This window comes from Kryptolebias marmoratus, linkage group LG2 (genome assembly GCF_001649575.2).
Source record: "Kryptolebias marmoratus isolate JLee-2015 linkage group LG2, ASM164957v2, whole genome shotgun sequence".
Taxonomy (NCBI): Eukaryota; Metazoa; Chordata; class Actinopteri; order Cyprinodontiformes; family Rivulidae; genus Kryptolebias; species Kryptolebias marmoratus.
This window is the reverse complement of record NC_051431.1, coordinates 21,941,138-21,956,566: the sequence shown is the minus strand read 5'-3', so window position 1 is coordinate 21,956,566 and position 15,429 is coordinate 21,941,138. Positions and strand designations below refer to the sequence as shown.

The window sequence follows — 15,429 nt, the reverse complement described above, 5'->3', positions numbered from 1 at the left end:
ATGGAGGTGGTGATGACATCAATCATAGACATGTTTCCAAGAGTTATGCGCAGGGCAGGACGACGGGAGAGGTTCCTCCTCCTCTTTTGCCTGATATGTTTCATTTCTCAGCTTATCATGATCACTGAAGTCAGTATCTAATGATCCATAAGTGTATCTTCATTTATACTCAAACACTAAAGGTTCTGCCAAATTTCTCATTTGTCATCTGAAGGGAGGGATGTACGTGTTTCAGCTGTTTGACTATTATGCATGTAATGGAGTCTGCATCCTCTTTCTATGCATGTTTGAAGCTCTGGCACTGGGATGGGTATTTGGTAGGTATACCATTGTTCAAAAAATGTCATAAATATCTATATCTTTTAATCAAATTATTCAAAAAACATGATGCGCTCTGATCAACATGTTATCCAACCTCATCTCAATTTAAGGGGCAGAGAGGTTGTACAGCATCATAAAGGATATGACCGGTGTCCGTCTCAACTCGTACTTCAAAATCTGCTGGCTCTATCTCACACCGCTGATCTCAATGGTGAGACATCTTTCTGTGTGTTGTTGTGACAAGAGAATGTCACTCCTCCAGAATCAGATAGAAACTTTGAGATACTGTATCTGCAGTTGAGTTTTAGTCAGAATCCAATCAGTAAATCCACTTCCTTTGTTGTTTCAGGGATCTTTCATATGTTCTTTAATTGAGTACCAGCCTTTGACCTTCAATCGCTGGTATGTGTACCCATCCTGGTCATACGTGTTGGGATGGGTTCTAGCTCTCTCCTCCATCTTGCTTGTTCCAGGATGGGCGTTTTACAAACTGTGCGCTGGGACTGGGACCCTCGGTCAGGTGGGATGGTTTTATATTTGTTTGTTATAATTACAGATTTATTAAATACCTGTTAGTACATAATAAAAATATAGTGATTCAAACATCATAATTAAGAACTTTATTACCTGTGGAGGTATTAAAACATTATCAAGTTATTTCATTGAAAATTGAATTCAAGTCAGAGTAACTCTAGCACTAATTGTTAAAGTACGGTACCAATAATCGGCAGTAATATTACTTCATTTTACAGTGTACTACTGGCTCATATGTACTTTTCTTTGTTATAATTGGTAAAGATTTTTCTTTTGCTCTTTGCAGCGGCTCCAGTGCCTGTGTCAGCCTGTCCTTGACAACTCAAGCACCCAAATGGAAAGAACAGAACTGCAGACTGTGGGAGCAGAAGTGCTGAAGCCATTTATGACCAAGTGAAAAAAACGAAAAAGAAAAGCAAAACTGAACTCCACACATCTTACAATTTCATATGTCCAAAAAAAATCTGGCACTGATTGGACAAATGACAGAGTTATCATTTAATCTAAAAATAAACTTTGAAAATTCAATGATTTGTCTTTTTACATTAGCTCTAAAATACTGAATGGATTAAGCTTGTTGTGCTGGGAAAAATGGCTTTTAACAGGTAATGAGTTTGAGTTTGGGCTTTAAAGAAACAGTTTCTTTTTTAACTTGCACTCTGATTCAAATGACAGCTTTCTGTTGTGTTTGCATTTCCTGGTTGAAATACAGTTTTTCTGTTGTGACTAATGCATGACTGTGACTCTGTTCAGAAGAAATTGTCTACGAATAAACAGCAGGTGGTGGTTCCCCTTTTCAAATGGGGATCCAGTGGGTGTTCCAATTACAAGGGGATCACATTCCTCAGCCTCCCTGGTAAGGCCTATTTAGGGGTGCTGGAGAAGAGTCCGGTTGATGGTCGAACCTCATTTATGAAGACCAATGCAGGTTCCATCCTGGCTGTGAAACACTAGACCACATTTTTACCCTCACTAGGGTCCGCAAGAAGGTATGGGAGTTTACCCAACCTGTCTGTTTTGTGGACTTGGAGAAGGCATTTGACCACATCCTCTGGGGGAGGGGGGCTCCATGAATATGGGATTGGGACTATGTTGATACGGGTCATTAAGTCCCTATACAAACGATCCAGTAGTCTGGTTTGCATTGTTGGCAGTAAGTTGGACCTCTTCAGGGTGAGAGTTGGACTTCGTTAGGGCTGCCATTACCACCAATTCTGTTCAGCTTTTATGGACAGAATTTCTCGTGCGGCCAGGGGCCAAAAGGGGTTCAGTCCAGTGGCCTCGGGATTGCGTCTTTGCTATTTGCAGATGACGTGGTCCTGCTGGCTGGCATCATTGTGCCTTGACCTCCAGCAGCTGGGATTAGGATCTGCGTCCCCAAATCTAAGACCATTGGTCTCAGTCAGAAGGTCTTCTCCGGGTTGAGAGTGAGGTGCTGCCTGAAGTGGAGGAGTTTAAGTATCTCAGGTTCTTGTTCACAAGTGCAGGATCGACAGGCAGATCTGAGCAGCTTTAGCAGTATTGCATACTCTGTACTGGGTCGTTGTTCTGAAGAGGAAGCTGAGCTGCAAGGCAAAGCTCTCTGTTCACCTGTCAGTATATGTTCCTACCCTCATATATGCTCCTGAACTCTGAGTAGTGACCGACAGAATGAGATGGCAGATACAGGAGGTGGAAATCAGTTTTCTCTGCATGGTAGCTGAGCTCTCTCTTGGAAACAGGATGAGGAGTTTGGTTATCTGGGAGGGACTGTGAGGAGAGCCGCTGCTCCTCCACACCGAGAGGAGCCAGTTCAGGTGGTTCGGGGATCTGGTAAGGACGCCCCCCTAGGACATGCTGGAGAGGCTAGGTCTCTCAGCTGGCTTGGGAACGCTTTGGAATCCTCCTGAAAGAGGAGGCTGTGGAAATTGATGTCTGGGCCTGTAACTGCTCTGGTTTTACACAGGAAATAAGGCCCACGTCTCATACTGATATCTTGGTATCTTTATTTTTCTCAGCTCTCTTGACATTAGGACACTGCAACACCATGAAAACTAAACAACAAATAAAGAACAGTACAGCGTCATTCTCATATTCACTACACATTTACAATAAACTGTATAATTACATTGCAACGTGACATACAACATATTTACTGTTTGCGCCTTGTAAAACTAGTGCAGAATGTCTGTGCTCTCTGAGCCGTGTTCAATCTGCCCCATCATGCACTTTTTCTGCTCTTTCACACTCAGGTCACGTGACTACCAGCATGATGACAAAAACCGTAAAACAATGTTTTTCCAGTCTTAATTTTATGCTTTTGAACCTTTACTTTACATTTAAATTTAAAGCCATTTTGCAAGTTATTAATGAAATAAATGTTACAAAAATAAACTTAACTGTTTTCCCAACACTTACAGGGCCTTCCTGGTTAAGCTGCTGCCCCAGCGACCTGACTCTGGAACAAGTTGCACTACTTTGTTATACTATGTGAAGGAAAACTAGCAAAACTAGATTCATTGCTTTGACAGATTTGCGCATTTTAGTCGAAACAAGGTAGCAAATATTTCAATCATATTTAGCCCTCTAACCAACTCTTACATTAATGAGAAGAGGAGTTTGTAACGGGAGGGAGGGAATGAGCCGAGACAGAGAGCGGAGCAGGTGATGGTGGATAATAAAACAAAACAAAGAAGGTGCCTTTATCTACCTACTTCAACGTACATGCCTTTTAAAATCTGAATATTTTTCTAGAAAAATCTTGGTTTTTTGAGAGTTATTTTTTAGTTATGATACCCACCTACTTCCAGGTTAATTCGTTATTTCTATCTACTTGTAAAATGGCTTCTAGAATGTTGTTTTGTTTGTAATGATTTTAATAAATGAAAACTTAATTCATAAAAAAATTCAATGTCAACCAAGTCTCTGGCAGGCTTCATAATAATCTGAATTAAATACCATTAGGCATATATTAACTTCAATTGATTAATAAGTGCTGCTTCTCCCCTACTCTGCAAGTAACGTGCAGTGTGTTTATGTTTTTTATTAGTCAACCAAATCAATAAAAATGGCAAAAAAAAAGGAAAAATGACATCTGATCATTTTTCAGACCAGGAGCATGCCCAGTGAGTAAGAAATGTTGTATTTTGAAAGGGAAGTTAATACAATTTTCTAAAAAGCAAAAAAAAAAAAATGGCTTAAGTTTTTATGACATTATTTTGTCGTGGTGTTATTAGGCAAAGCAACAGAGAACGGAGCTGGATGCAGAGAGGAAGGGACAGTCAGACAGGGTGAATGAGTCACAGGTAAGTGTAGGTTTGATGCTGGATGGTTCTCAGTCACCCAGGACATGGCAAAACCAAAAAGGGTTTTAAAAAAAGCAACTTAATTACAAGAACTGAAGTCCAGTTGCTTTTTAAAAAAATATATTTTGGTTTTGTGTAAGTTTGATGAACTTGAGTTTATTGTTAAGAAAAGCTATTTTTTATTTAGACATATACTTAAGCAATGGCAGTACTGTTGCAGTTGCATTGAACTGTGTTTGGGCTGGTTTGAGTTATGAAAAATAGCTTATTCTCGGAGACAGGCTGTTCAGAGCCAGGGAGGCATTACCACCTGTCATTATTGGTCCTGCAGATTGAACACATTAAAAATCTTTCATATATGAGATATGGGACTAATAAGGGACACTATTTTATTAATTAATATTACTATTAATGTGATTATTAAATACATTTTATCAATGCCATTTAAGTCAATATAATTATAAATTATTCAGTACACTCTATGCAGTCCTGATAAGGTTCCATCTGTACATTTCACTGTAATTTTGCCAATCTCCCCCAAATAAATTTATTTTTATTCTCAATAAATTTCCCTGTTTATTGTCCCCCCCAATACTGAAATGGAATTTCCTCCCTTCCCCAAAATCAGGACAGCCTGATCATTTTCATTCTGGTCAAAGGGTTTCAATAAAGAAAAAAAAAAAAAAATTAGATATTAACTCTTTTGTCGACCTTGAATTATTTTTTCATGTTTTAGGTCTTACTGGATCTCACAAATATTTGCTACAGCTCATCTTTTCTCTAAGTAATGAACAGACAGTAATATCTTTTTTTTAAATGAACACAGATTTTTATTTCTGCAGAAAAATCTCATCATTTGATTTATACTTGGATTCAAAATTGCGCAAAACATTCTAGGCAGAGCAAAATAAATGAATAAATAAATGCACATCACAACATCAATCAGTGGAATCTACTCAGAAGCAGGACATGGGGAAACAAACCTGCACTTCACGTATGTGCTGGTTAAAAAAATCTAAATTTTATATATATATATATATATATATATATGTTTATTTGAACTCAGTGTACAAATATAGAATCATCAGACTTGATTTAAAATGATTTATAACAGATTTTTCATATACTGCTTTATTTAAATAACTTAAAATGATGAACAATACAGTGTAAAACACTTGAAATTTCAGAAATGTGTAGATTATCATCAGTGTCAACTTTAAGACCTTCTCATTCCCAGCTCCACACAGGGATGCTTCTTGAAGAGCCCTTTGTGTCTGCTTTAAATGCATGAGATACTCTTACTATCACTTTTTGGTACACAGTGAAGTACTCTGAAGTACTCACTGAGATGATCAAGATGATATGTGTTAAACTTATGAATAAAGTTTCCATCTGTTTCTTTATTCATATTTTTATTGTACACATATTTAATGACTCCTATGTTAATCAAAAATATTTGTGGTTAAGCAAGCTCACACAACAAACCTTGTACTGCAGAAAGCTTTGCAGATATTTCCACGCAGTAACATTAGCAGCTGGAAAGGTTCAGTGACTGCGACCGATGCTTTAAGGACACCGTGACTTTGGACAACAAATACAGAAGGCCTCTGACCAAACAACAGAGATGTGATACGTTGGGATCAAGTGAGTTTAAATATAATTACATTAATCAGGTATCCTGTGTGTGTTACATGCAGGAATCCGACTCAAAACCTTCAAACTCCCAGTACATACAGCGGAGGGTCCACAGTTTCCAACGGCAAACCAAGCTCAGACCCTGAGTCAGCAAACTGATGGAACATGTGAGCCTGTCAGTCAGTTATCAAACACATCAGCCACTGGTTGCTGCTGCAAAGTTAAGAACCACCACTGAACACTAAGACGCGCCGCAGGTGCCACCAGTTTCCTTGAAGGACGCTGGAAGGCTCTGGCTTCATCTCAGCTAGTAATTTAAAAGGCACTGAAGTTGTTACTCAGCTGGGTCTGCAGCCTCTCAGTCAGATGAGGCGAAACAAATTAGCAAAACATTGATATTTTGGTTGACGGCAAGTACCAACTGAAGTTATTGCTGGATTTTCCCCAAGACCCAAACTGAACGATGTAGCCGGTGAGGAAAACGTTGATTTTGGTACGAACTCAACGCCTTAACCACCAGGACGCCATCGCGCTGTGAGGATGGTGGCAAATAATGCAGCCTGGAAATGGTCCGAGTAATAAAGGGCGAAGGAGAGCTCCAGACGGTGGGAGGAAGGTTCAAGTTTTCAGCAGGACGACAAGCCCAGGGCACACATTGCAAAAGCAACACGTCCAAAACACTTAAACCCCTCTGAAAGGTTCGATAAAAAAAAAAGAGTCCAGAACAGCTGGAACACATCTGGCTTGTACAATGGGCTGACCTCCCAGTGAGCGGATGTGTCAAACCAATTGGAAACAACCCCCAGTCACTAAAAGTTAACAGAGGACTCTAGAAAGCACGGACTCTGTTCAGGAAGTCAACACTTTGAAAGAAGCTCAAGCTTTTGTTGTTTTGGCTTTTTTCTAGTTTATTTCACATTCCCACATTTTCTTTGTTTACACGTTCAAAAACAAAAAGCATATTTAATTATTTCAAGGCCTGCTAAAACCAAGAACAACAAAAAGAAAAGACATTACATTGTAAGTTCTTCTGGGTTCTAAGGCAACAAAAATCACGCTAACAAAACGGGGGGGTGAACATGAGGCACTGTAGTCATGACCACCATCTCGGTCGTTCAAGGCACTGCAGATTGAGCTAACCGGTGGAGCTGTCGGGACACATGAAGGTAACTTGGTCTGGGATTTTATCACAGGCCTCGAGCTTCTTGTCTTGCTCTATCCGAGAGTCTGTGAAGGTGGCGCAAAGGCAAGTTGGCGAGACCTCCGAGCTCTCGGCAGCTTGTGGTCTGTTCGCGCCACCTGTGGAAAAACGTTCTGGTTGACTGGCTAGATTTAGGTGTGACGGGCTTTGGGGTTTCTGCAGGATTCTGAGATCGGGGTAACTACCGGACTCTGCCATAGCCTGATACAGATGCTCCCAGCCTGCGTTGCCGTTCAGGCTGGGACTGGAGTTGCTGGCAGCCCGGCAGAGTAGCTCTGTGTGCTGCCGCAGCTGGGAGATGTCCTGCTCGGTGGCGCTGCTCAGGCGCAGCAGTTCCTTTGTATGCAACGTGATGTCCAACAGACCGGACTGCCGAAGGAGCTCTACAGTGTTGAGGAAACGGCGATGGTGGGTACTAGTGGTGATGTTCCTGTAAGGCTCTCTGGCTGAAGAGGAAGTGGACACGGATCCCGGACCTGGAAAAGTAGCGGTGAATGTGGAGGAGGACAGACAATATTTACCTGATGTGGAACACAACAAGACAGGGTTTTGGGCTGCCAGTTTCAGCTGTTTATGATGCTGCTGCTCCGGTAGATCTCTAGTCACAGGGGTTTCATCAGTCTTGGGTTCTGTGCACATCCTCTTGCTCAGGATCTGGGACTCCTGGTTCGAAGATTTATCGGGCGGCTTCTTGCTTGGATGTGGTGCGATGCGAGGGTAGGAGTTCAGAATGGGTAGGTAGGTGCTTTTTGTTTTCTTTCCTGTGGCACTAGAAGGTCGGGGCAAAGTCTTACGGAGCTGGAGGGAGGCCGGCATCAAGCCCGGCTGCTCAAAAACGATCACAGGCGACGAACCAAATATGACGCCATTACTCAAGAGCAGCTGACTTCCTTTCTGGGTCACTGGTGGCTGAAAAGATGTGGAAAAAAAAAAAGGGTTTTGTTGACCAAAAAGTCCTAATATACACAGAACATTTATTTATTTATTCATTTTAGAAACACCTGATTCCTGCTAAACCCATTTACCTGATTAAGCACCATGTCCTTGACGATGTAGACGGGTGGGTGGTCCGGTTTGGCCGACATCATGGTGGGATTCTCACTAGTCCTATAACCAAGTCCTTTGTCTTGGCTGCTGTGCGAGGCTTCTGCTTTTTCTGTAACTATCGGCTGACTCGAGCTGCTCCGCTGGTCCTCAGCGTCTGTCTGTTGCCAGTCTGAACCATCTGCAGAGAAGCCAGAACACACAAGGACGTTCAGGCAAACCTTCTGCAACTGAAAGACGGAAGAATTATTAATAATAAAACCACTGTCTCTTGACAAACTAAGCTCTGGACCTAATTTTTAGACACAATTTTGTGTTAAAGCATTTCATAATATGTCTTGTCCTACCAGAAGAGAAACACATTGGCTGTTACGACTCTGAAATCAAATGGCGGCTTAGAGCAGCTCCTGTGATTCTCAATATTTGTCAAAATCAAAACTTGATATTATGATAAAAAGTCAAAACTTATATTGAATAAAGTTATTTAAAAAAAAGGTATTTAGGCTGTTCTGGGACTATAATGACAGATGTGGTTGTGAACTCCTCTTCAGTTTTTGTCAGTGTTGGGACTTTTGGTGCTTATTTCGTTTATTTCTGGCAGCTATGTCCACCTCTCCCGAAACCACAGCCAGGTTACATGAATCACAACCTGACATGCGGGCGAACCAAGTAATATGTACATCAGTTTGGCTTTTATATCCTCCTACTTCTACAATCAGATTTTTTGAAAAAAATGACTCAATTTTGAACGGATCTACAGTAAATCTGTTTTTGAACCAGCAGGATACATTTCCAGGGAAGACTTCACAAAGAAAACCTATAAATCCGGATGCGTTTAGATTTACAGCCCATCCCATGTCTCCAATAAAAATAATTTGAAACAGAAGAACTAATTATTTAAACCCAGCTCTTTTTTTGGATGCAGACTTACACGAGGAACTCTGAACTCAAATGTGTGGATGAGCTTCCCCATCTTCAATATAATGCCAAACAAATATAATCTGACAATAAAAAAATAAAGAAATAAAATGTTGTTCTCTACAGATTTCCCCATAATGAGTCACTTTTCCCATTGATAACTATTAGAGCCATATTTTGGGGTTTAAGTTGTTTTTTTTTATTTTGGTGTAATACCTAAAAGTCACAGTAGGTGGCATCATGTGTGGTTAAATGGAGCCACAGGTAACTTGTCAACAGGTGTACTGATTGCAGCGGAAACGCAGTTTCTTTGACCGTCATCGTCCTCGTCGCTGTGTTTTGAGGTTATTGTGTTGCGACAATTTGTGAGCCGTTTTTTTTTTTTTTGGACTGACCTAACAGTCAAGTTTGTAAGTGTGCAACTTTAAAAGATCGCATCTTGTCGGAGAGCGCAAGATCAATAAATGCTCTGTAAATATCAGAACCTCAAGTGTTCGTTGTTTGGATCCAGGAGGATGAGGCATCAACTCAGTGCCGGTCAGCAGCACCTCAGTGGCTTAGGTTTGTTTTGTTTTTGTTAAGAACAAGTTACTACAATAACTACATATCCAAGAATCATCACCTTTAGATGCAAACTATGTTCATCAGTTTCAACATTGGTTTATGGGTTACTGCAGAGAATTTATCATTAAATATTAAACACGAGGACTTTATTAAATGTCAACAGTCTAGTGTTCAAATAGACACTTCCTAGAACAACATCCTACTGTTGTTGCACTCTTAGACTGAGGTGTTTCTGAATTAAAAGCTTGGCTCCATCCAACGTTTTTACCACCGATGGCTGCAGAAACTTTCTCAGAACTGAAGGAGGAGTGCTTAGAGAGAAGCCCATGTCACATTTTATTGTTGTAGGTTTGCCACGGAAACCTGAACTCACCAGAATAGCCCGAGTCTTTCTCTGAGCTGCAGCAGGAGCCTCTTCTGACCGTTTCAGCTCCATTTTTAGCGCTGCGTACCATCAGAGGGGTGGTGCTGTCGCTCTTAGCTTTAGCGGCCCTGCTGGATGGAGCACAGGGACCGTTTTCACAAGGCTGACCCTTGGGCATGATGGAAAACTCAAAATGTATTTAGACTGCTTCTGTAAGAGAGACAGAGAGAAGAAAACACATCTGTGTTAACAGTGCTGCTTCCTGAATATTATACATGAAATATTCCTTCTTTTTATTCTGCTTCAGAATACTGGTTCCATTTCTCTCTTCTTATGCTAGTTTACTTTTTTGCTACTGTTCTGCTACTTTTCTTTAGCCTTTTTGATACTGTTTTTAGCTAGCATTTTGTTTCTTACTACCCTTGGTTTTCAGTTAGCCTTTTGCTACTTTTATATAGAGTTTTGCTACTTTTGGCTTTTAGCAAAACTTTCTTTTATTTTAGGTTTTTTCTAGTATTTTGCTACTTTTAGCTAGCTTTTGCTACTCTCATGTGGTGCTTTGGTTCTTTAAGCTTTTAGTTAAAGGGAAAATTAACTAAAACATGAAAATGATAAGTTTTTATGTTTTTTTTTTTTTTTTTTTAGTTAAACAGGATCCTTTAACACTCCAGTGGTCTGTTTCTCTGATTTAAAATGGGCGGAGTTACCTCTTTGGTTGGTGAGGTAGAAGGAGGCGGGGCCAGCTGTGGCAGACCGCTGTAGGACACTGAGGAGGTTACTGTCAGCGTTTATCAGGGGAAATGGAAGCAGAATAAGAAGCAAGTTTCGTTAACAAGAGGAACAGTTTGAAAACACGTTTTGTTGTTTTTTGGTCTGGAGTGAGTCTGTCGGGAACTGGAGCCCCACATTTCACACGGAGAACCCCCGAGCTTTACGATGATGTCACACAGTCTTTAGAGAGGCAGCAGGAGGCGGCCGGTGTCGGTCCGACAGGCGGCGGTTCTACTGCTGATGGTTTGTATTTCAGGTGCTCCTCTTCAAAACGTTACCTCCACAGTTTTACTACCGTCAGCTTTTAGCTACTGCTTCCCTCCTTTTAGCTCGAGTTCTACTTTTAGCTTTAACATCTTAGTTTCAGCTTCATCCGCTTCACCGTGACTCTCAGGGAGATCCACTACTACCAGAAGTCCATCAAGATGCTCATCTGGAAGTTGCCCTCCCAGCGCCTGGTCTGGAAGATCACCCAGGTCTTCAAGACCGACCTGTGTTTCCAGAGCTCGGCCATCATGGCTCCGCAGGAGGCCAGCAAAGCTTACCTGGTGGAGCTCTTTGAGGACACCAGGACAGAGGACACATCGAGACAGACTTTTACGAGAGATCCTTCCTGCCTACAGTAATCATCATCTATAACAACTCTTTAACGAAACCAGGATTATGAGCTACAACAACATTTAATTTCCCTTTGGGATAAATAAAGTATTTTTGAATTGAATTGAATTGAATTGAATCAGCAGGTTTCAGCAAAGACACTCATCACTCAGCGTTCACACTGCATTTTCTCAGCAAATGAGATTTGCTCCAGCCCCAACTATTTTTTACAGAATTTTGAACTGGTGCCATTAAAGCAGTATTTAAATTCCTTGGAAAAATAAATCACTTTTAGGGTTGACATGATGGGTTGTTCTCACTTACCTCTCTTCTTCAGCAAACAGCAACATTAAAAAATAAAAAACTGATCTGTTGTTACATCCCTTCAGGACAAACACCGACCACTCTGGAGTTAGCATTGTACAATTTTGATTGTAGTTATGCTGCTTCTTTTTTTTTTTTCGTCTCTATGCAAATCCACAAAAAGCACATGCTCACACAGTTGCCTTTAGGGTTGTAACCGTGGCAACTCGCACCCCATCTAATAACTGTTACACAAACTGCTTTTATATAAGCAGATCAGCACCAAGTGGGTTTCAGGACCTAGAAAACAAAAAAACAGCACAGCCCTAACTTCAAGCAGAGCAGCACCTTTCCAATGACGCTGAAGAAACATGTAAATTTTTTTTTTTTTTTGCTATAACTGAGATGGTGTCCAGCTTTACTTTCATGTCTTCAGATTTGCTCATGTCCGTGACGAAGCTGAAGCAGCAGAGAGAGGAAACTTGTGTCTTACTCACTGATTTTGTGCACGTGTTCACATGCGTCTCCGGGCTTATGAAAACACAGTTAGGTACACAGGCGTGCAGGGCGGGTTGTTTTGGGTCCACAGAAGAGCTGCAGCTGACCTTCAACACCAATAAAGCACTTCAATTTCAAGTCAACAGACGGGAGAGTCTGTTCAGCTTGAGCCTCTTGGCACCGGAGTCGAAAGTTTTACGAGAAGGTACGAAGTTACCTCCGTTTTCGGTCAAACCTTGTAAATATGTGTTTCTCGTGCAAGATGTGCCGGAGCTTGGAGCACGTGTTGGGAAACGGCTCTCAGCTGCTGCCGCGGCAACCTTTAGCTCATTCTCTGTAAAACTGGCCGAGCTGCAGCCGTTTCTGTGTTTCACAGTGCAGGGTTACTGTCGGCGGCCATCTTAAGTTGGGTTGACTCCACAGGTTAATCAGTTGCAGATGCCCGTCCGGTGATTGTTCTGAAAGTTTCGTTAAAATCTGAACAGTGGCTTGCGAGATATTTTGCTGACAAAGGCAGAATTGACTCCATAAGATATTAAAAACGTTTTAAACGGATCTTGCGTTAGTGCTCCGAGTATAAGTTGTGACTCTTAGCTACTATGTCTGTAAAATCGTTTGATTTACAACCATTATTTTGCGTTTGCTACAGTCACTTAGCTGTGGCGGTCATCTTAAATTGGACTGACCCTAAACATTAACCTGTCGTACACGGGTTTCATGAAAATTCATCCAGTGGTTGGTTAGATATTTTGCTAACAGGACAAACACATGAACAGTTTGTGTAGTCTGTGTGGTTCATTATTGATTCTCCAGAGCTGGGACAAAAATGAATTAATTGCCAATAAAAAACGCTTCTTTTTTTTGCAAATTATTCCTGTTAAAAGTATATTTAAGCGCATTCCTAAGGAAATTGGGCAGCCTTACTGTATCTGCTGATAACAGCACAAATTCTCATTTAAACAAAATACATTGAACCTAACTTTATACACTATTTTATCTCTTACTGTCTTTCTGGAAGCAATGAATTAGGAATAAATACCGAAGTTATAGGTTTTCAACAGACATTCGTGTCCAGCTGCACGCAGATTCGCCACTTCTTCTTTCTTATATAAGATTTCCACAGTAAATGTCAAATGTTCGACACGCTCGGAGCAGAGGTTCCGTGAAGGCATCCCTCAGCTCAGAGGAGCCCTTCCTCCCTGCGTTATGTAACCTTTAAGTCCATCCTTTCAAATACACTTCCTCCCGCTCATAAAACACAAAACATAGCGGTCCAAATTTAAACCCCGTGCCTCCAAAACGGGAAAGACGAGCATTTGGCGCATATAAAACCAGCTGAAGCAGTACGGTATGCTCAGTGTTGGTAAACTAAACTTACCTTCAGTGTAAAGAGCGCGGCTGCCTTTTAACCCTCGGCTCAGTTTCACGGCAGCGCCGATAAACGCCGCGTTTAGCCACTGGCGCCATGTTGCGCACTCTTACATGTCGGCGCTAAACCAGCAAAAAAAAAAATAAATTCTTCTCCTTCTTTGTGGGTCAGATACGCCATAAGTTACAAAACTACGGAGAAAAAAAACGGGGCTGAGATTCGCCAGCGCTGCTTCTGGTTAAGTTAGTCGACATAAGAGACATTTCCGGTTGCTTTCAAAATAAAATTCGAGACATGCACAAAAAAAAACGATGCACTTTCGCAAAGAGTTAAGTATTCCGATAACGATTACTGCAGCTAAGAATCACTGTCTCGTGTCTGAACTGTTCAAAAAGAAGTCACCATCACATATCACCGACTGTTCCTTGCTACACTTTTGTTTTGAAATGCCATAGCTATTGTTGCTAAACTGAATTCGACCGTTTGACGTGACGAATAAAAAAAGTGGATATTGGTATCTACATAAATTGTAATTTGTCCCGATATGAACGTTGAAAAAAATTGAAAAGTAGCCCACCAGATATTACATTTAGCCTTTTCTTGGTCGGTGTCAGTCTGCTTCACCTTAGATGAACCCTCACCCCGCCTGCTGGACCACCCACGGAACTAGAGAAACACTGGAATGGAATGCTATGCTAGCGAGGCGAGAATTTGTGCCGCCATCTTGTAAAGTGTTACGTGTAGCAATGGAAGGAGAACAGATTGAAAAAGTAAAGTCAGCAAAGGAATACAATGGGATTTTTTTTTTTGCCATTAATTGTTATAATTATTATAACCATTGATTCAAAGAAGGTAGCATTTTGTTTTAGTTTATAAAGCCTTGAAAATGTGATCTTTTCAGTTTTTGACTTGTACTTTGTGTATGCATATAAAATACTTAATAAATTCAAAAGGTATATGTGCTAATGTTTTAAATTAGATAGTATTGTATTACTTAAGTAAATGTATACCTTCCATAATTATGCAGAGCTACTAGTTTATTCAGTTTTAGCACTACTTTTGAGTCCAGAATCAAGTTGTACAGACTTGAAGTGCACTGACAGGTAGTCCCATAAAACTCACAGCTGGCATTAGTGTCAATTACACTTCCCCTATATATTACAAAATGTAAATGTTGCAGATACAGTTGTCATCTCACCCACCCCAAGTTTATACTCTCCAAGTCATTAATTTAGGTGAATTTAACTACAGACTATGGCAGCAGAGTTTTGATTAGAATAAGAAGACATGTAAAGTACTTAATTACTTAAAGTGCAGTTACTGTATGCACTGGTCTGGTTTGAATTATTACAGTATTTGGTAATTTAATCACAGTTGTGGTACCTCACCAGGTCGACCTTTAGCCTCATTACAGAATACTCGTCTTCTGTTTACATATTTCGCATGATACCTGTTTATTTAAGTAAAATAAGGCTTATTATCTGAGCGCTTATGGATTGACGACACACCATACAACACGCACGAGGCGTTAACAATGTGCGCCTTCCCCGTGTAAACAGAACGGAGTGACACAACGTAGCACCTCACAAGATGGCGGCCAAATATCTCGCTGAGAGCGGTCAGTGGCCATTTCAGTGGGACCGCAACACAAACGCTCTCTCTGTGAGCAAGTCGGTCATTGGTCAGTGACTCAACCACAACAGCCAATCAGAAATTAGCGCACGTACAGCAGTTACAGAAGGAGCGCTGATCATTGACTACGGTGCTGATAGTCCGAGAGGCTGATGTAACACATAATCAAATTTTTTTTAGATGAACTGTGAAAATCTTACCAGGTCAAAATTAGATTCTAGCCCGAATTGAAATGATACATTTAAATCACAAGTCTACAGTCAAACATACAACGTCAAATAGAACATTTCAGATATTTGCAATGCAATTACTGGTTATAATTGTCATGTGCTGCACAGTATGAGCTCAAAATGCTGTGTTTCTCACACAGCACTCAACTGTATGTTCCGCTTCT

The 15,429-nt window shown here is 40.9% G+C and overlaps 2 protein-coding genes across 4 annotated transcripts in view; one reads left to right on the top strand and one right to left on the bottom strand.

Annotated features, from left to right (window-relative positions):
* The window catches only part of LOC108238140 (sodium- and chloride-dependent GABA transporter 2-like), a 10,583-nt gene extending 9,108 nt beyond the window's left edge, over positions 1 to 1,475 (top strand). The window contains exons 12-14 of the mRNA XM_017420018.3: positions 432 to 532; positions 671 to 841; positions 1,142 to 1,475. Coding sequence (XP_017275507.1) covers positions 432 to 532; positions 671 to 841; positions 1,142 to 1,252 — 383 coding nt within the window. The 3' untranslated portion in view covers positions 1,253 to 1,475. The remainder of the gene's footprint in view (positions 1 to 431; positions 533 to 670; positions 842 to 1,141) is intronic.
* A 3,507-nt stretch (positions 1,476 to 4,982) lies between these two features.
* si:ch211-132b12.7 (uncharacterized protein LOC564531 homolog) lies at positions 4,983 to 14,052 on the bottom strand. 3 transcript variants are annotated; one of them, XM_025006753.2, is made up of 4 exons: positions 13,981 to 14,052; positions 9,875 to 10,075; positions 8,001 to 8,200; positions 4,983 to 7,884 (listed from the first exon to the last, which is right to left on the bottom strand). In XM_025006753.2, the coding sequence occupies exons 2-4, from the start codon at positions 10,041 to 10,043 to the stop codon at positions 6,910 to 6,912; spliced, it is 1,344 nt and encodes a 447-aa protein (XP_024862521.1). In that variant the 5' UTR covers positions 10,044 to 10,075; positions 13,981 to 14,052; the 3' UTR covers positions 4,983 to 6,909. The 3 variants fall into 3 exon arrangements, with proteins under 3 accessions (XP_024862521.1, XP_017275494.1, XP_017275495.1); XM_017420005.3 differs by lacking the exon at positions 13,981 to 14,052 and adding an exon at positions 13,413 to 13,942; XM_017420006.3 differs by lacking the exon at positions 13,981 to 14,052 and adding an exon at positions 12,034 to 13,371.
* Positions 14,053 to 15,429: the final 1,377 nt, after the last annotated feature.

Excerpts from the sequence above, each read along its gene's own strand:
- si:ch211-132b12.7 (XM_025006753.2), bottom strand. The coding sequence starts at position 10,043 with ATGCCCAAGGGTCAGCCTTGTGAAAACGGTCCCTGTGCTCCATCCAGC. Across the intron at positions 8,201-9,874 it reads GAAAGACTCGGGCTATTCTG|ATGGTTCAGACTGGCAACAG; the intron begins GTGAGTTCAGGT and ends GCTTCTCTGCAG. Across the intron at positions 7,885-8,000 it reads AGGACATGGTGCTTAATCAG|CCACCAGTGACCCAGAAAGG; the intron begins GTAAATGGGTTT and ends ACATCTTTTCAG.